Source organism: Haliotis cracherodii, unplaced genomic scaffold, assembly GCF_022045235.1.
Source record: "Haliotis cracherodii isolate W230 unplaced genomic scaffold, xgHalCrac1.p SCAF_6, whole genome shotgun sequence".
NCBI lineage: Eukaryota > Metazoa > Mollusca > Gastropoda > Lepetellida > Haliotidae > Haliotis > Haliotis cracherodii.
In genome coordinates this window covers 64,159,363-64,180,299 of record NW_027266319.1, presented here as the reverse complement: position 1 = coordinate 64,180,299, position 20,937 = coordinate 64,159,363, and the positions used below count along the sequence as shown (strand labels likewise).

Genomic DNA, 20,937 nt, shown 5'->3' with positions numbered 1-20,937 from the left:
CTCGTTGTCGCTGTTGATTTGAAGACTTGCAATAACAGCTGAATCATCAGAAGTGGGTGAAAATGTTGCAACCACCGATCCAGCAGTTGACTCTGTTGTGGTATTGTAAGGGTTGGTAAGGTGACGTAACACTTTGTTGTTGTTTTGCACCGTATTGAATACTCGACCACACCCTATTCCAAAACGTTCACATCCCCAAATGGCTGCTGACTCTATCATACCTGTTATACCTGGTGAGACTGAGGATGAAACGGTTCCATGTACAATATTCATACTTCTGGGTGGCACTTTAACTGAATATTCCACATACACATGACACACAGTGACTCCCGTCAGTGCTCTTGACGCATTTGTGGCAATCAGAAATGCAATTGCTAATTAAGGTGACCATATTGCAAAACGCATTAGTGCCCAATATTCAGACAATTTTGCAGATAATAGAGTTAAATGTTGTATAGATAGATAGATCTGTATGTGATAGTAGTCCTAACGGCTTACTTTCCATACTATGTTTTATTGATAAATACATATTCAAATCATGGTGGTTAAATAGATTTATTATTTTATTGATGTTTTTTCTTGTTCCTAACTTTATTTCATTTTAGGTGAGCTTTGTCAAAGAAATATTAATAAGCCCATTTGTCCATACCACACGGGCATGCTAAACGTGCACACAAATTGCAAGACTATCAAATGCAGTTTACTCTGAAAGTCATTGGCACGGGTGGCCCGCAATCATAGGTTTCTGGCGTGCCCAAGGGACGCAACTCTGCACAGCGAATCGCGGCGCCTTAGACGACTGGACCCACCGTGCTCCCCTCAATGCCAGCCGAGTCCAGGATATTGCTCAGTTTGAGCTCTCGCATGCTATTTTAAAATAGTCACGCTGAGGCGTGTTTCTGTATTAATATATATAGCATTAAACCAACTTGGCTGGTATTTATACCCCGGACAGTACTTGGTAATAAAGTGATCAGATTTATAAATATCAGGATTAATTACCCCTGGGTGTGGAGTAATATCCATTTGGACATAAAATTCAATTCCTTTCCATCATAAAATTGCAGATTTGAAGGGAGATAACTGCGATCAGGACATCGATGAATGCACGGAAATTAACCTATTTGACACTATGGGGGCAGTTGTGTAAACACACACGGAAGTTTTGTATGGAGGGGGTCACAGTCGAGTCGACTATATCTGCTATTAATCTACATTCGGATTCCCAGGGAAAGATCATTTTGCGATATAGTATGTGAAATTCGTGTCCCCTCCCTAGTATGGCTGACATACATTGTTTTTACAGACAGACAGACAAGCACTCGCACGCAGACAGACACAGACAAACTATTACGCGACCTAATGAAGTATTCTTGCATTTGATGGTTTTTAACCCTTCTACCTCTCTACTGTCACAGCCAGTGTTTTCAGTTACAAATATTACGGTGATGCTAAATAGCTATGACAAATTGCTTTTATATATACCTCTGCTGTATTATGTAAGAAATAAACCTTAGTTTATTTTAATTTAAACGGCAACGCATGGCATCTGTGTTAGTGTCCATATAATTTAACCGTCAAGGGGAGACAACCCAGACTGTCAAATTGCTGATTATGCAGTAAGCGGTATTTGTTTTTTGACATGCTGTCACCGCAGGATATAAAATATTTTGTTTTTCGTCAAATACGTCATCATAAATGTTCAGGAAAACGATGTTAAAACGTCATCAATCAGTGTTCATTGGAGCCATGTGTTCACACAGAGGGACACGTGAGAAAAAGGAAACAGACTTCAGCTCCGTAAAACTCTAGATCTATTCTGATATATTGACAGTGGCGGGTGACCTCGCTTAGGTGAACACTACCAAGCTGACAGTCGTTCATTTCCCGATGAACGTCAGTATGTCACGTGATTACGTTGTCAATCGAGGGGAGACATACAGAACTACAAAATTTTCTTTTATTTACTTATCCAGATAAATTCGGAAACAATTGTAAATAGGGATAAATTACATGAAGTACATGTCCTGTTACCTTTAGACAGGTATGTCATAATCATTGTAGACTTGTTTGCAAATAGAATAGTCTTTCACCTTTTCTTATTCACTAACTAGTATTCACGAGACTTGGGTCACTCCACTTATCATCTTTTGAGGAAAGGTTAACCATGAAACAAGGGCTACATGCAATGATTACCCGACAAAGGATAACTGATAATACACGAAGACAATGGTCGTCCATGCACACATTTTAAATGATTGTAAAAATCTATTCTTGTTTGGTATAATTGGGAATTTTATAAGCATGCGGAGCACGCGCAAGGAAATTGTTATTTTATGAGAAAACTGAAATAAGGTCTAAATATGTTCCTTCAAGGGGATCATGGTACCTGTTGCTATTCTGGTTCTTTCAAGGGGGTCAAGGTACCTGTTGCTGTTCTGGTTCTTTCAAGGGAGTCATGGTACCTGTTGCTGTTCTGGTTGTCCTTTCAAGGGGGTCATGGTACCTGTTGCTGTTCTAGTTCTTTCAAGAGGGTCATGGTACCTGTTGCTGTTCTGGTTGTTCTTTCAAGGGGATCACGGCACCTGTTGCTGTTCTAGTTCTTTCAAGGGGATCATGGTACCTGTTGCTGTTCTGGTTGTTCTTTCAAGGGGGTCATGGTACCTGTTGCTGTTCTAGTTCTTTCAAGGGGATCATGGTACCTGTTGCTGTTCTGGTTGTTCTTTCAAGGGGATCATGGTACCTGTTGCTGTTCTAGTTCTTCTTTCAAGGGGATCATGGTACCTGTTGCTGTTCTGGTTGTTCTTTCAAGGGGATCATGGTACCTGTTGCTGTTCTAGTTCTTTCAAGAGGACCATGGTACCTGTTGCTGTTCTGGTTGTTCTTTCAAGGGGATCACGGCACCTGTTGCTGTTCTAGTTCTTTCAAGGGGATCATGGTACCTGTTGCTGTTCTGGTTGTTCTTTCAAGGGGATCATGGTACCTGTTGCTGTTCTGGTTCTTTCAAGGGGATCATGGTACCTGTTGCTGTTCTTGTTCTTTCAAGGGGGTCATGGTACCTGTTGCTGTTCTGGTTGTTCTTTCAAGGAGAACATGGTACCTGTTGCTGTTCTAGTTCTTTCAAGGAAAACATGGTACCTGTTGCTGTTCTAGTTCTTTCAAGGAAAACATGGTACCTGTTGCTGTTCTGGTTGTTCTTTCAAGGGGATCATGGTACCTGTTGCTGTTCTAGTTCTTTCAAGGAAAACATGGTACCTGTTGCTGTTCTGGTTGTTCTTTCAAGGAGAACATGGTACCTGTTGCTGTTCTAGTTCTTTCAAGGAAAACATGGTACCTGTTGCTGTTCTGGTTCTTTCAAGAGGGTCATGGTACCTGTTGCTGTTCTGGTTCTTCTTTCAAGGGGACCGTGGTACCTGTTGCTGTTCTAGTTCTTTCAAGGAAAACATGGTACCTGTTGCTGTTCTAGTTCTTTCAAGAGGGTCATGGTACCTGTTGCTGTTCTGGTTCTTCTTTCAAGGGGACCGTGGTACCTGTTGCTGTTCTAGTTCTTTCAAGAGGGTCATGGTACCTGTTGCTGTTCTGGTTCTTCTTTCAAGGGGGTCATGGTACCTGTTGCTGTTCTAATTCTTTCAAGAGGGTCATGGTACCTGTTGCTGTTCTGGTTGTTCTTTCAAGAGGACCATGGTACCTGTTGCTGTTCTAGTTCTTTCAAGAGGGTAATGGTACCTGTTGCTGTTCTGGTTGTTCTTTCAAGGGGGTCATGGTACCTGTTGCTGTTCTAGTTCTTTCAAGGGGATCATGGCACCTGTTGCTGTTCTAGTTCTTTCAAGGAGGTCATGATACCTGTTGCTGTTCTGGTTGCTCTTTCAAGGGGATCATGGTACCTGTTGCTGTTCTAATTCTTTCAAGGGGATCATGGTACCTATTTCTGTTCTGGTTGTTCTTTCAAGGGGAACATGGTACCTGTTGCTGTTCTAGTTCTTTCAAGAGGACCATGGTACCTGTTGCTGTTCTAATTCTTTCAAGGGGATCATGGTACCTGTTGCTGTTCTGGTTGTTCTTTCAAGGGGTACATGGTACCTGTTGCTGTTCTAGTTCTTTCAAGAGGACCATGGTACCTGTTGCTGTTCTAATTCTTTCAAGGGGATCGTGGTACCTGTTGCTGTTCTGGTTGTTCTTTTAAGGGGACCATGCTACCTGTTGCTGTTCTAGTTCTTTCAAGGGAATCATGGCACCCTTTGCTGTTCTAGTTCTTTCAAGAGGAACATGGTACCTGTTGCTGTTCTAGCTCTTTCAAGGGGATCATGATACCCGTTGCTGTTCTAGTTTTTTCAAGAGGATCATGATACCTGTTGCTGTTCTAATTCTTTCAATGAGAACATGGTACCTGTTGCTGTTCTAGCTCTTTCAAGAGGATCATCATACCTGTTGCTGTTCTAATTCTTTCAAGAGGATCATGATACCTGTTGCTGTTCTAATTCTTTCAAGGGGATCATGGTACCTGTTGCTGTTCTAGTTCTTTCAAGGAAAACATGGTACCTGTTGCTGTTCTTGTTCTTTCAAGGGGATCATGGTACCTGTTGCTGTTCTTGTTCTTTCAAGGGGGTCATGGTACCTGTTGCTGTTCTGGTTGTTCTTTCAAGGGGTACATGGTACCTGTTGCTGTTCTAGTTCTTTCAAGGTGATCATGGTACCTGTTGCTGTTCTAGTTCTTTCAAGGAAAACATGGTACCTGTTGCTGTTCTAGTTCTTTCAAGGGGACCATGGTACCTGTTGCTGTTCTGGTTGTTCTTTCAAGGGGTACATGGTACCTGTTGCTGTTCTAGTTCTTTCAAGAGGACCATGGTACCTGTTACTGTTCTAATTCTTTCAAGGGGACCGTGGTACCTGTTGCTGTTCTGGTTGTTCTTTTAAGGGGACCATGGTACCTGTTGCTGTTCTAGTTCTTTCAAGAGGAACATGGTACCTGTTGCTGTTCTAGCTCTTTCAAGGGGATCATGATACCCGTTGCTGTTCTAGTTCTTTCAAGAGGATCATGATACCTGTTGCTGTTCTGGTTCTTTCAAGGAGAACATGGTACCTGTTGCTGTTCTAGCTCTTTCAAGAGGATCATGGTACCTGTTGCTGTTCTGGTTGTTCTTTCAAGGGGTACATGGTACCTGTTGCTGTTCTAGTTCTTTCAAGGTGATCATGGTACCTGTTGCTGTTCTAGTTCTTTCAAGGAAAACATGGTACCTGTTGCTGTTCTAGTTCTTTCAAGGGGACCATGGTACCTGTTGCTGTTCTGGTTGTTCTTTCAAGGGGTACATGGTACCTGTTGCTGTTCTAGTTCTTTCAAGAGGACCATGGTACCTGTTGCTGTTCTAATTCTTTCAAGGGGATCGTGGTACCTGTTGCTGTTCTTGTTCTTTCAAGGGGATCATGGTACCTGTTGCTGTTCTTGTTCTTTCAAGGGGGTCATGGTACCTGTTGCTGTTCTGGTTGTTCTTTCAAGGGGTACATGGTACCTGTTGCTGTTCTAGTTCTTTCAAGGTGATCATGGTACCTGTTGCTGTTCTGGTTGTTCTTTCAAGGGGTACATGGTACCTGTTGCTGTTCTAGTTCTTTCAAGGGGATCATGGTACCTGTTGCTGTTCTGGTTGTTCTTTCAAGGAGAACATGGTACCTGTTGCTGTTCTAGTTCTTTCAAGGAAAACATGGTACCTGTTGCTGTTCTTGTTCTTTCAAGGGGATCATGGTACCTGTTGCTGTTCTTGTTCTTTCAAGGGGGTCATGGTACCTACTGGGTTCAAGTGTAATTGTGATTTTGCATGGGTGGGGGAAAGATGCAGCCGAAGTGTTGGTAAGTGAAATGTTGTGTTATATCTTCATATGTGTGAGCCAAGTGCTCCGTTCTTCAATCGTAGAAACATGCAGAAAAGTTGGTGTTTCCCGTTAGGTTTCCCTTCCGCACTCGGTAAGTAGGCTCTCCCTCATCTGGTAATTATATAGGTACAGCCTGCCTTCCAGAAATTTTGCAAGTATAGAAGCCTTTTGAATATGGTCGTACATCAACAACCGTAAACAAAGGGGCACACAAGCTCCCCACAGCGGAGCTCCCCACACCGGGAGGACAAGGAGGGCGTCACGCGCAGGGATCGAGCCTGACTATAAACAGCCAAGGGAGGTCACTCTATATCATGGTCACCACCAAGATTAATATTGTACGAGCGCCTCGATCACATTGCCTTTTACAAAGTTACAATATGCAGGGTCACATGACAGAAACTATAGATGTCGTCAGAAAACACATAGGTTACATGTGTTCTGGAGAAAACACATGGACAGTGTATCCTGCCAATGTATTAAGTCAGATTTACATTAAATCTGTTTATATTGTCTGATATAACAATTGTTGATCTCCTCAACCCATTAAAATAAAAGGAAACGTGTTTCGTATTGGTGATGTCTTCTATCCAAGTTAAAATGGAAAAGGGGGAATATCATCGCGATTGGTGACGCTATTCTTTGCTAAAAATATTACCTCTTTTTCTTTTATGAATTATCTAATAATAATAACGTTTCACACATTTCAATTAACAAATTGGCTTATGACTTCCTTTTCAATAATTATTAACAGGCTTCTGGTTGTCAAGTTGCAATTTTGTTTAAACTTATTCCTAAAACCTCTTATTCTTTGTATTCAGACATTATAAACATCACGCTTCTTGGTGCGATTGATCATAAAATAAAGGTAACCTGACTGATGGCTTGTACAGACTCATCACCGAACTTGGGAAAATTCCAGGAAAAGTGGATGTCAAGATTACAACTAACAAACATACAGAAAGGAAGTGAGTGACAAACAGTGAGTGAGTTGGGTTAAGGTCCGTTTTGAACAGTATTCCAGTTATATCAGGCTGTGTCAGCTTAATGTGAGAGGAAATGCCTAAGTAGTGCAGGTCTTAGACGTTTACCATTTTGGTAAAACCCACGAGTACGGGTATGGTGCAAACCAACCAAGAAACATGATCGGGGGAACCCGGTTTCGAAAGGGATGCAACTCTGCATAGCTTATTGTAATGCCAAAGATGACTGAGCCACCCGTGCCCCCGAATGACTAACAGCATGCTGTGAAACCACGACACCAAATAAGGACCTACAATGGCCTTAGTATTTGAGTATTCCGTCTTGCAATGAATATCACGATCCTAACTAAAGTTTGTTTTGAACATTAATTTCAGTTATACTACAACGTACGTACAACTCTTTTCTGCTTTGGAGAACGACACGTTTCTGGACAGTGCTTTAGTAAATACGATCTTCGAATCCAACCGTGATGAAGTCCTCAATGAATATCTGCCTCTTCCGTTGTACCCTCCCCGACAAGAAGAGAAGTCGACGGTGAAGGTAAACCACACGATGCCAACAGAGGTTGTTGTCGATGCCTTGTTAACGTTTATGTAACAAAACATGCTATATCTGGCTTTATTTCATAATAGGACGTATATTCGTTTCTTTTGTTGTTGTGTGACGCCACACTAAGAAGTATTCCAGCAATATGACGGCAGTCTGAAATTGTCGAGGATCCAGTGATATACAACATGGGCAGCAATCCACGAACTTGGAATACAATGACATGCAATCAGTCTAGTCGACGATCCTGAGCACCCGATCCATTTGGTCGCCTCTTATAGGTTGCTGGGATCGTCATGGGTGTATGTAGACAGTAACTGATTACGATTGACTCAATCTTATTCACGGGTTCATTATTCTAATTTTATATGTAAGTTAATGTCGAAACACTTTCTTTGATTAGATCAGTTCAGATCACTACAGGTCAATACGTGCGTGTTTCAGAGACCACCTGACAATTGGGACACCGTCCATTATGTGCCGGCCGTTCTTCTTCCTTTAGGCCTTGTCCTAATGACTGTACTCCTTCTGGTGGCTATCTGCATCTGGAGAAGAAAATCGTAAGTGGTACATGACATTCCCATTGGTTTTCATACTGCGTTTAACAGAGAGAGGAGTCAATGATGATGAAGAACTTTCTAATCAGGCCTTTTAAATCGATCATCATATTATGTCTCGAAGCACTGTAACAGTATCCTGTGTCTGACAACATTCACCAGACCCCAACACCCAACACGAGGGTAAAGGCTGAGGGAAATGTGGACCCACGCAACCATCGAAATTGCAGAAACTTGAAGATATTTTTGTCTTGCATTGTACTGATATATGTTGATATAGGAATCGCACAGTGGGGTTATCAATACTCATTCCATATATCCATCTTGTAGACACATGTACTGAACTGTTAAGCGGACAAATAAAAAAACCTTGAATAATTAATTACAATGCTGTTGGAAGTAATACGATTTGAAAATAATTCATTTGGGTTTATCAAGCATTGAAGTCAACAACTGTTATTTTTCGGGTTTCAAGGGACAAGTCAAAATGCACAGACGACGACAACAACGATCAAATCAACTCATTTGCAACTCATGCAACAGGAACCCACAAAGTCCCGGTGCCATTACAGGAAATCTTCAGGATGCATCTCCAGATGGTAAACCATGTCTTCACTTCCATGACGTACATGAAGGGGCACTCGACACACACTGTGATGACACATCAAACATTCACTTAACAGCTGGAGATATGACCCTTTTCCCGTGGAGCCAAGAGGGAGCAAGCGTTTCTCCAGATGACTACGCGCGTCATGGTGTCATAACACCACTCGATACTCACCGCCATGCCACATCAAATATCCACAACGGAACTGGAGATATGACCCTTGTACCGTGGAGTCTACATGGGGCAAGCGTTTCGGAATCTCTCAACACGCGTCTTCATGACGAAGTGACATTCGAAGGTCGCCATCATGTCGCTGCACATCTGCCTGTTGATGTGCTCCATCTGCGTCAGACCATCAACTATGAACCGCTCGATCGTTGTGAGGAGGAGGATACAGAGTACACTGTCACCGATGACACCGATGTTGAGAACATCTCAGAGGAAGACCCTTATGTCGATGTTGTTGTTTTACACACGTAGTTTTAGTTGCCCCAGACGATGTATTGTCAACTAATAAGAATAACGAAAGTACATGTGTATCGTTATCCCCTGATGTCAGTGGATTTTCAGTGATCCATTCATATATTTCTTCGCCAGTAATTTGGTCATAAGCCGAATTTCATAAGACTGGTTATTCTCTCTGAGATTGCCGTTTTATGTATATTTGACACACCTCTCTTTGCTAAATCAGCTCTTACCGTTAATTATAGTTAAAATGAACACTGCGTTTGATGCCATTCTGATCGCATATACTATAGATAATGTAAGACATTAAAAGCATCTCTGCCATGAGACTGATGGAGGACTGGGATGCCAACAACGCACTGTCATCGCAACTATCCAAGTGTGTCAGAAGCGGTTGATAGGTCAGTGGTTGAAACGTTGACTTGCACGGCGGCTGACCGGGTTCTAATCCCATGATGAGCACACAATATGTAGAATCTGTTTGCGAGTGATGTAATTTATGTGGGACACGAAAACATAAACGCAAACCTGGGTCGGTGGGGGTAGTCTGTTGTGAAAGGGCCAGCTCGTCACGCCAAAGGCCTGTGTTCGATCTCCCACTTGATTTGGATGGAATATTGCTTAAGGCGATGTAAAACCCAACTCGCTCCGACCTCACTCAGCCATTTATAAATACTGATAATTTTCTTATATTTACTGATCCAGATAGATATGGAGACTAGTTTGTGAATAGGGATCAATTACATGATGTACATATCGTATCAGATATATGCAGGTGTGTCTTAATCATTATGGACTAGCAGCAAGTTGAAGTTTGCAAGGGGCGGTCGGGTAGCCTAGTGGTTAATGCGTTCGCTCGTCACGCCGAAGACCTGGGTTCGATTCCCGACATAGGTACAATGTGTGAAGCCCATTTCTGGTGTCCCCCGCCGTGATATTGCTGGAATATTGCTAAAGGCGGCGTAAAACCATACTTACTCACTCACTCACTCAAGTTTGCAAAAAGAATAATCTCTTAGTTTTGTTTATTCACTGTCAAGTTATTCACGAGACTTGTGCTACTCCACATGTCAACTTTTGAAGAGAGGTTAGGCATGAAACAGCGATTACTAGACAAAGAATAACTGATAATACGTGCAGACAATGGTCGTCCAAACATACATTGTAAATAATTTGATAAGATTTCTATTTCCTTGATTAATATTCTCGAAACACTCGACATTAATACAAATGAGAACTCGCGCTTGTTGACATTAGAGTAGCCGAGTAATCGTTCCAGATATCAAAATGAGATATCTATAATATGAATGAAATGGCGCCAAATCCAAACCAAGACTTGAGTCAATTTCCCACTTTATGAAAAACACATTGATCAACTATGTGGGGCTTGGTCATTCAATGTGAGGATGGACCTGTTAAAAAAATGTCTCAGCTAATATTTTGGCGTAACTACACAAATATTTCTCAATCAATGTATGATATAATAGATTGCCATATCCATACCCATTGAGGTACGGTGAAGCGTCACCAATCTTCCATGTTTGTTGTAAGAGCCGACTACAATGAAGACAGGTTCGTTTCAATATGTGAGCAGACCGATTGTATCTCACTGTATCCCTGATAGCGGATTGTTAACATGTCGCCGTGACATTGCTGGCTGCAAAACAACATTGACTAACTTCTCTTTTTCACTGTATTTCCGCAACACAACAGATCCGAAACTAACAGATAAAACATGTAAAACGCCGTGAGTCAGGCCTTTGATACACCTTTTAAGGCAGTCCAGTGACCACTAAAGTCCATAGACTTGATCGAGGACGCATCCATATATATCACTGTAAAGATATCGTTCTTAGAATAAATGTACTTATATGCTTAGTCTTTAATTAGCCTTTACAATGTTCAAAGTGGATACATATGTGCTTCTTGGTAACCAAAACTTCCGAATGATACTTTAACGATGTAGTTCTATCAAGTTCAATGATTAGAGTGAACTGTTGCTTTGGCAATCAAAGTGGGATGTAAGAGATGACATATGTGGCTGGTTTCAATCTTAATAAATAATGGGAATATCACGTAATTAAAACATTGTGGAAAAGTATTCTTCATCAGTCATGACGTTTTCAATAACGTTTTGGGGTTTAACGCCCCTTTGGGCAGTATTCCAGTTATAACACGGGTGTCAACTTCATGTGTGAGGAATGCCCGAAGTGATGCAGATATTGTGTAAATTAATCTGTTTTCCATGACGACCAATGGCTACACCTTACCCCATCATCAAACGAGTAGAAGGCGTACCACGGACATGGTCGACACATTTATTGTTTTGGGGATGCTCTTCCTAATATTGGGGGCGGTCGGGTAGCCTCGTGGTTAAAGCGTTCGCTCGTCACGCTGAAGACCCGGGTTCGATTCCCGACATGGGTACAATGTGTGAAGCCCATTTCTGTTGTTCCCAGCCGTGATATTGCTGGAATATTGTTAAGCAATAGCGGCGTAAAACCATACTCACTCCTAATATTGCGTTTTGTGCCATCATGTTCTTCTCCATAAAAGCCTGTTCAGTGAATGGCCTGGTTATCAGTGTGTGATTGTTCATGCTGTCTAGCATGGGCTTGTCTGGTCCCTAACTATAAACAGGCCGCCGTGATAGAGCTGCCGTATTACTGAGTGCGGCATGACACAACACTCACATAATCAAAAGAGGTTACAATTTTACTTTCATAGCTGTTTTTGTCCACACGCAATTCAGTCAGATCACTTCCACCTTCGGGCGCCATGAATACAATAACACTTCACAGTGAGGACCCTGTCTTTGTTTAGCGACGCTCTCTTTGTTTGGCGACTGCTGTAAACAGCAACAGGCGACCAGGACATATAAGGTATGGTTCCCAGGGCTAGTAATTACACTTGCTAAGTAAGGTATTACTGTACATGCTAAAATGGACTTCATCATGAATTTGAATGAGCTGGAAAAGTAGCATGAAATAGCAGACGTTGCACGGTACTTCCAGACAGATGTGAGTAATGGAAGTAAATATTTACCACAACAGAAGGAAGTATTAAAGACGCACCACATTCGCCCTGGTGCGAATTCAGTAATGATTTAGTCACGTGTAATATACGTCACAACATATGTCTCCGGTTATCTCTTGGAGTTTAGATATCAGTGGACCGAACAGTGAATAGTACATGTGAGACAACCCTCCATCAAGAACAGCTCTGATGACGAGTTATAGACACGATGTCTACTTGTAGATGTTGGCCGGCACACTGTTTGGGTGTGCTTTTTGCGCTCTGGCTGCTGTTGATATCGGTAAGTGCATAAGTCATACTTGCACACTGAAATTAAAACTCGTTTTATTGTATATAATTCACATACACGGAGTTTGAAAAATAAACAAGAAAGCTATTCACCAAACGGTGTATTTGTACAGTTTTTATTCAAATCTCTAGGTTCTTGTATGTCGATTTATCCGTTTTTTGAAACAAGCGGAGTGCCGATATAAGACCATTAGGTGATCAGAAGTAACATCTTCTTGAACGAGATAATCTAGGTTTACTCATTACGCAAAATGGGGATTCGGGTATACCTAGTTGGTAAAGTGTTGGTTCATCATGCCTGAGTTTGGGTTCAATTCCCAACCTGTATGGATACCATTTATGGTGACCTCCCACCACCCGCTGTGATATTGTTGGACATTGGTAAAACCAGCGCAAATAGTAACGGATACTTGGGTGATTTTTTGTATTTTGAAATGAGTATTGGATCTGATATACTTTCAAAATGAAACTCACAAACGAAGTGTAAAGGTGTCATTTCAATCCAAGACTCATCCATGTTTACAAACCCTGTTCAACAAACTTAGCTTGGTATGCTTTAAAACGATGTCAATTTGATGAACCTGAAGCATTTCTGATCAGAACCCAGCGTGCTGAAACCTTTGCCATACTCAGCTAATTCCTCAAAATGTTCTCAACTGAGAGATGCCTACTATATTGACTTTGTGACGCTTGGTGAATCGATGATAATTCTTAATCATATGTATTTTATTAACAGTTTCCTTTGTGGAGGCAGTTGAAGGTTTTCCTGATATTGGATCATCTTAGAGGCTCTCCCGTCCCCTCTTATATGGCCAGTAAAGTGCAAACTATTATTGCGTCCTCGACATATTAAGTCAATTCCCGAGAAAAAAAATATAACAATCGTAGAAAGTACTGAAATGTCAAGGAAACGTGTTGAAATCATACCTTTGATCTTGACATTGTGTTTCCTTAAAATAACGATGAAAGTCCTGTAACGTGATTTTAATGACTTACATCCTGTTTCACTACCGTAAACGTCGAAACCCTATTTATCCAACACCTGGCGGAAGAATAAATCCATCGTGTTTGTCTAAACAACATACATCCGTACATACGTACATCTAACATGCGTTTACTTTAAAATATGAAATAAAAATTGATAAAAAGGGTGACACTGTACACAATTTTGTGTATTTGTCCCAAATGCGATTGAAAAAATCCGAGGAGGAAGAAAGCAGGGTGGGCGCCGGACCGTCGTAGAAATTGCTCAGTGCTTTTAAGGTAATTTCCTCAGTCGCGGATATTTTCGTTTGGGGGACGATTTCGCCTGTCATATTTTACCGTGTGATCGCTTTTGCCGTTGGTTAAATATAATTTTGGTCAAACATTTGTGATTAAGTATACCCTGAAGTATTTAAATTTGCAAAGTTTCTTTGTTGAGTTTTTCTTGTTCTTTAATAGTGGAGAGAATCATCCTCTGAAGGTGACACCATGTCTGCATGGATGGCTGTTACAGTTAACCCTTTCAGCTGGAGATACTTGGTGACAGCGCGGTAGCCAATTTTGTTGATTTTCATCAACAGAGAATGCCTAGTCACTTTGATACCTGCAGAAATCTGCAAGTTCTGTCACTGATATGTACCGAAGGAGAGCAAATATATGGAAACGAATTCTTCGTCAGTCAAGGAATTCACATGTTTACGCTTTTCCATGTCGCCGAAAGTATGCATAGTCAATTTCATTCTCCATGGATATGCCGCGATGTTTCGAAAGCTCAATGTCATGTTATGTGATACCATACGAGATGACTTTCTTTTAGTCTGACGGCACGGGGTACATAGGCTCACACACAGGGTAAATCACATTATATACCCCTCGAAATCGGTGGACAACTTATAATATATTGTTCTATATCAAGCACAGGATTGTTTGAAGTTACACATACATACATACTCGAATAGATAATTCATCAACTAAAACAACAAAACGTGAGAATGTTTTAATCTTGATGAGGCAGTAGTAGTTTAATGTTTCTTTTTTTCACTGTGATCATGTGTTTATTTATTCACTCATCTAGCAGGACTAGCTACAAACTCTGAGGACAAGTAAAATATTTTTTCCACCAGTCCACTGGACTAATCTTAAACAAACCTAATTTCAAAGGCTGTCGAATAGTGTAGGTCAGGTTATTAGTGTGTGATGGCATCCCCCATGCTTGTCCACTTCCCTGTCTAGTCCAGATTTCCCTCCCATTAACCAGACGTGTTTACTAACATAATCTGATATTATAAGTAACCTCAATTCATATGACATGTAGGTTTTATAAGGTAACACCGTAATGAAACATAGTGCATGTGAGAAATAGAGGTAAGGAAATATTTCCGAAAGCATTATTGAATTTTAACAATTTTGTACATGATTGAGTGTATTACATATTACACTTCCACGGTTATATTCTAATCTGTATCAAAACTCTTTTGCACCTAATCAAAAATTGTGTAAGACACGTATTTCAATAGCAGTAGCTACAACTGATATTACCTACATCTTATCAAGTAAATGAAAATATGGATAAACACAACCCAGTGTCAATAACAAATTTATTACCCACATGGTTAGAAATAATCAAGTTCATACAACTCAGATGTACACTAGTGCAAATGTTACTTTATTCACTGATCCGGACTGCATCGTTGACGTCATTCGAATCTTATTGTGACGTAAGGTCGGAATGAAGTCACACTAGAAACGACGTTATATCTGAAGATTCTTGACGTCATTCTTCAACTGAGGCTCTCTCAAAAGACCATAGTGATTTTTCTAAAGGGGAGCTCAAAAAGAATATAACACTGGCATGTGTGTCATTCTGATTTTACAAAACTCGTTTAAGAATCGCTTGGGAAGTATATATAATTCTGATACTCGTTTAATAAATTAAGAATGACACATATGCTCGTATGATAATCTCTATATGTCACGATCAATAGTATACAGTATGACATGTGTATGGAGCAATCACCAAGGTTAAACACACGATTCCCCTTTTGCTTGGATTAACATTATCATTTTGAATTGCAAAGACGATTTATACTGAAAGAAATTCGAACATAACGTTTTTCGTATCCACATTATTAAATAATAATCAATATTATTATGATTCCTTCAATTCCAATTAACACATATCCCAAAACGTATCTTCATGCCTTTACAGCATGTGAAGACCGACGGAAAACTGGACATCCGGTTCATCAGTTACTGGTCGGATGGAAAGGAAATGAGTGGGTACTGTTGTGACAGTGGCCTTGCTGCTGGCTGCATTGATAAGTGTGATCCAATGTTTACCCTATGCATTGATGGGTAGGTACCCTTTTTGTGAGTCAAACATGTTTGTGTATATTCTTGTTAATTTTGCAGTATCACCGCATATTTGTAATTTTAATGATGTCGTTTTTAACCCTGTTTTAATTATGTCTGTTACATGTTTCTGTACTTGTGTACCATTTGTGTGCCTTTTTTTTGCGTGCATTTGCTTTTATTTCATCAAAGAAAGAATTCATGTTTTCAATACCAACTCGGTTTGCAAGTCATTCAGGCAACATACGAAGAAGGGGGAAATGCTCTGTTTTTTATTATAGAGTTATATTACCTGTAGATTTGACGGTGTTTCACAACAATTCTCTGTTATTCCAGCCCAGGCGGAAGAGAGTCGTGCTCCCTTTACAAGAGGACCACAAACTACATAGATAACCACAACATAATCCACTTTGGAAGCAGCATTCAAGGAACAGCAAATCCTTTCATCATACAAGTGCTCAAAGCAGTACCGGTAGGCAAATTACCTAAATTGTAAATACATTAAAGGGATACATGTCAGATTATGTGATAAGTCTTCAAGGTCACACACATGAAACAAAAACTATCCGGTGATGGTTGATAACGCGACCAACAAACAAAGTTCTCGTGATGTCGTGATGAATGATTAAATTACAAAACATGTAGATTTAGCTTGAATATTTCTGCCTGTGGAGGTAAGCAACACAATAAATACAGCTTATACATGCTCTTTTCTGCAGTCCGCGATAGAAATAACGGTGCAGGTGTATGACAATGATGACACCTCCAGTGACGACCACATGGACACATTCTCCATGCTGATCAACATCCAGGCCGCTACTTCAGAACAGACAGCCCTGTACACCCCATACACAGTGTCGGAAAGGACAAAGTGAGTCAGACTAAGACATAACGGTGATGATACAATAGTTTGGTTGGGTGCCAGAACAACCCTTTGAGCAGTGCAAATAATCTCATGTGTTGTTTATTTATGTATACTTCAAAATGGACGAGATTACAACATGAATGTCAAACTATTAGGGTTTTGAATGCACCACAAAAATGTCAATTTGACTGTTGCGTGCAATATGACCAGCACCAAAGGTTTACATGTAATAATGTTTGGCTCATGGCATTACGAATAATGGCTAGACATTGACGCAGTGATATTTCTGGAGCAGGAGTGTTTTTAGTCCTTTCTGCTAAGTGACGAAAATTTTGATGGTGAAAGGTTAATTTGTTTCCCCGCATGATGTGTATAAGAAACGTTTATGTCAGATTTTTTGTTGTATCGGGTTGCTGCAGCTGGTACAATAAACTTTGTCTTTCTGTCTCATCTGAGAGATCTTGATGGAAAGCTCAGTGCATTCATTGAGGCGTTGCCTCCACCAGGTGAATCCATATGGAGCTCCTATGCATAAGTACACACGGCGCCATCTCCAGTAAAGAATGATTCAACTGACATCACATTACCATAACCAGCTCGTGGAACAATATTGTCTTACGCCTTTCGACCTTAACCAGAGCATATTTTAAGAAAAAACCTCGACCATTTCATATTCAATTTGTTGTTGTTTTTAAAAACTGTGTATGATGAATAATGATGCAGGACCTAAATCGAAGAAAGGAATATTCTAAACTGTAAAGTGTTTTTTAAATAATGGTGAGGTGAGGTGAAATTGGGTTTAACGTCGCGTCCAAGATTATTGCACTTATATAGCGACATGCATGTACGTGTGTGTGTTTGTGTGGCTGCTTGTACTAGTCCGGACTGAAGCCGATTTATAGTGCTAGTTTACTGAGATACCATGCCGCAGTTTAACATGAATACCCCACTCAGACACAGTATATTGACTCCGAGCCGACCAGTCCTTGTTTTAGCCCCTTAATGCCGAGCGCCAGACAGGGTAACAACAAGTACCATCTTTTAACGTCTTTTGGTATGACGCGGCCAGGGATCGAACCCCGGACATTTCGCTCTCCGGGCGGACGCTCTACCACTAGACCACGGCGGCGGTTTTTAATAATGAGAAAGAATTGTCATAGCAAGGTGATAAAACAACATGACAAACTTAAATGTTTGGTGTGAATTATAATTTAAGGTTAAAGATAGAGGTCCGTGCCTACTGTGACCCGGACTGGTTCGGGTCTGGGTGTGAGACATATTGCAAGGCAACTCCTGACCAGATTCACTACACGTGCAACGAACACACAGGAGCAAAAATGTGCTTTGAAGGTATGTTCAGAAGGTTGATGTCAATGTTGATGTGAACATCTGTATATACCAAAAGAATATTCAGGACGACCAAACATGTTAAAATTCAAAGCACGTTTTAGTTGTACCAAACTATCAGTTGTTGTATAACTCTGTATTGTGTGGGGGGCACGGGTGGCCCAGTCGTCTAAGGCGCCGCGATTCGCTCTGCAGAGGTGCCTCCCTTGGGCACGCCAGAAACCTATGATTGTGGGTTCGAATCCCGGTCCGCCCCATTTATGTTTCTAGGTTTGTCAGCAGCATACACGTGCTTGTGGGTTTCACCGAAGTGGTAAACGTCTGCGACGTGCATCACTTCAGGCTTTCCTCCCACATTAAGCTGACACGCCGTGATATAGCTGGAATAATGTTAAAAGCGGCGTTAAACCCAACTCACTAACTCACTGTATTGTGTGTAAACACATGATGGAAAATCGCCATCTCACATTGTATGTATTGTCATTTGTACCTCGCATGCCGGAGATTTCGACCAGGGAGTATTACAAGTTCTGTTCTGTCGAATTTGTTACTGCCTATACACTAAATTTCAAAAGAAAACTGGAATTCGTCTTGAGTTGTATCACGATCCTTCCGCTTTAAACTGTGGCAAAGTACAGTGAAACCCGGTTATCCAGACGGTCTTATTCAAAGTGAAATCGATCATATTGATTAATGTCATGATCAATGAATCATGGGTATGCAGTTATATCCCTTTGCATGTTTAGACGTTCATCTGACAGAGATCATCCTGTGGGTTATCAGGAGTTTCACTCTTTCGAAAACCCTTTTGCTGTTTACTGCATACTTGTATTCCTTGTATTCGAGCTCACGTATAGGACATAATTTCAATTCCTGTCAATCATAAAATTGTAGGTTGGAAGGGAGATAACTGTAATCAGGACATCGATGAATGTGTAGAAATTAACAGCTGGTGTCAAAATGGAGGCAATTGTACAAATACACACGGAAGTTTTCAGTGCATTTGTATGGAGGGGATCAAAGGTGAGTAGACCATATGTGACAGGCCAAATAGAATATCATTTTGCGATCGATCTTTCGCTACAATATGTGAAATTCGTGGCCCCCTCTCTATACGCGGGTAAAGATGGGGTTGGGGATACAAAGGTACGTTCTCCCCAACCCCCAACCTCCCCCTACATCTTTTTGGAAGCATACCAATTTACTCTAGTTATCGAGTTGACATATCAATCATGCATAACTAAAAGTTACAATAATTTGACTCATATTTGACAACTTGCTCCCCGAATTATTTCCGTTCATATTTTGTTACTTTAAGTGAACCCCCATTTTCTAAAATATGTGTACACACATGTACGCATAAAAACACACTTGCATGCACACACAAACGCGCGCGCCCGCTCGCACACAGATCCAGATATATGATACATATGAAAGCAATTTGTCAAATATATTTAGCATTGCTGGTTCAGATTCAGATTCCGTTTATTCAGAATTCCAGGCCATCTGAACCATAGAACAGTACATATATCTAACATTTATAGGTGCATCTGAATATCTCCTTTGATACAAAGAACTTTGTACAAACAAAAAGGCGATGTAAACATTTGAAGATGTATATAACTTTGGTGCATCCAATATAGAATTAGAATTCGTTGTATATTCTTGCAAGTGTAAATTACGTTCTACTGCATAACATGGACAATAAAATAATACGTGACTTTCATCTTCTACTACAAAACAGGTTTTACACAAGACTTCAGAATCACATAATTCACATTTACCTGTACGATGTTGTATACCAAGATAATTCATACATTATTTCAATTTTTTTATATAACAAACAGTGGTAATATCTGCTAAATACAGCTCACATTCAAATAAAATTTACATAAAGAGTAGAATTCAAGAGATTTACTGTGACCGCCAAGGCAGGCCAATCTTGTTTGGCAGAAATATTTACACATTGCATATTACAATTTCCTACTAAAATATAGAACATCTGTTATATTTTTCTTGTTATTCGCCATATACTTCCTCAACTACTTTCAGGAAGACGATGTGAAAACATCACCAACCAGTGTGCACTGAAGCCATGTCTGAACGGAGGGACATGTGATGGAAACCAAACAGACTTCAACTGCTCATGCTCAGAAGAGTGGACTGGAGATACATGCGCAGAGTCGGTTAATTTCTGTGACAGCGCCCCCTGTTACAGAGGGAATTGTACACAGGACCTCTTGACAGCAACTCGGTTCAAGTGTATTTGTGATTTTGCGTGGGTGGGGGAAAGATGCAGCCGAAGTGTTGGTAAGTGAAATGTTGTGTTATATCTTCATATGTGTGAGCCAAGTGCTCCGTTCTTGAATCGTAGAAACATGCAGAAAAGTTGGTGTTTCCTGTTAGGTTTCCCTTCCGCACTGGGTAAGTAGGCTCTCCCTCTCTGGTAATTACATAGGTACAGCCTGCCTTCCAGAAATTTTGCAAGTATAGAAGCGTTTTGAATATGGTCGTACATCAACAACTGTAAACAAAGGGGTAGACCAGCTCCCCGGAGCGGAGCTCCCCACACCGGGAGGACAAGGAGGGCGTCACGCGCAGGGATCGAGCTTGACTATAAACAGCCAAGGGAGGTCACTCTATATCATGGTCACTACCAAGATTAATATTGTACGAGCGCCTCGATCACATTGCCTTTTACAAAAATACAATATGCAGGGTCAGATGACAGAAACTATAGATGTCGTCAGACAACACATAGGTTACATGTGTTCTGGAGAAAACACATGGCAGTGTATCCTGCCAATGTATTAAGTCAGATTTACATTAAATCTGTTTATATTGTCTGATATAGCAATTGTTGATCTCCTCAACCCATTAAAATAAAAGTAAACGTGTTTCGTATTGGTGATGTCTTCTATCCAAGTTAAAATGGAAAAGGGGGGATATCATCGCGATTAGGGCGCTGTTTTTTGCTAAAAATATCACTTCTTTTTCTTTTATGAATTATCTAATAATAATAACGTTTTACACATTTCAAT

General features: G+C 40.7%; 2 protein-coding genes across 2 annotated transcripts in view; both read left to right on the top strand.

The window, feature by feature from the left end:
- Positions 1–9,039, top strand: part of LOC139446592 (uncharacterized) — a 58,818-nt gene extending 49,779 nt beyond the window's left edge. The window contains exons 13-14 of the mRNA XM_071227879.1: positions 8,655–8,808; positions 8,947–9,039. Of these exons, the coding sequence (XP_071083980.1) occupies positions 8,655–8,808; positions 8,947–9,039 (247 nt within the window). The remainder of the gene's footprint in view (positions 1–8,654; positions 8,809–8,946) is intronic.
- A 1,547-nt stretch (positions 9,040–10,586) lies between these two features.
- LOC139446591 (uncharacterized) overlaps positions 10,587–20,937 on the top strand; it is a 31,292-nt gene continuing 20,941 nt past the window's right edge. Inside the window, exons 1-8 of the mRNA XM_071227878.1 lie at positions 10,587–10,596; positions 12,264–12,340; positions 15,542–15,687; positions 16,021–16,156; positions 16,404–16,555; positions 17,766–17,899; positions 18,791–18,919; positions 19,949–20,206. Coding sequence (XP_071083979.1) covers positions 10,587–10,596; positions 12,264–12,340; positions 15,542–15,687; positions 16,021–16,156; positions 16,404–16,555; positions 17,766–17,899; positions 18,791–18,919; positions 19,949–20,206 — 1,042 coding nt within the window. The remainder of the gene's footprint in view (positions 10,597–12,263; positions 12,341–15,541; positions 15,688–16,020; positions 16,157–16,403; positions 16,556–17,765; positions 17,900–18,790; positions 18,920–19,948; positions 20,207–20,937) is intronic.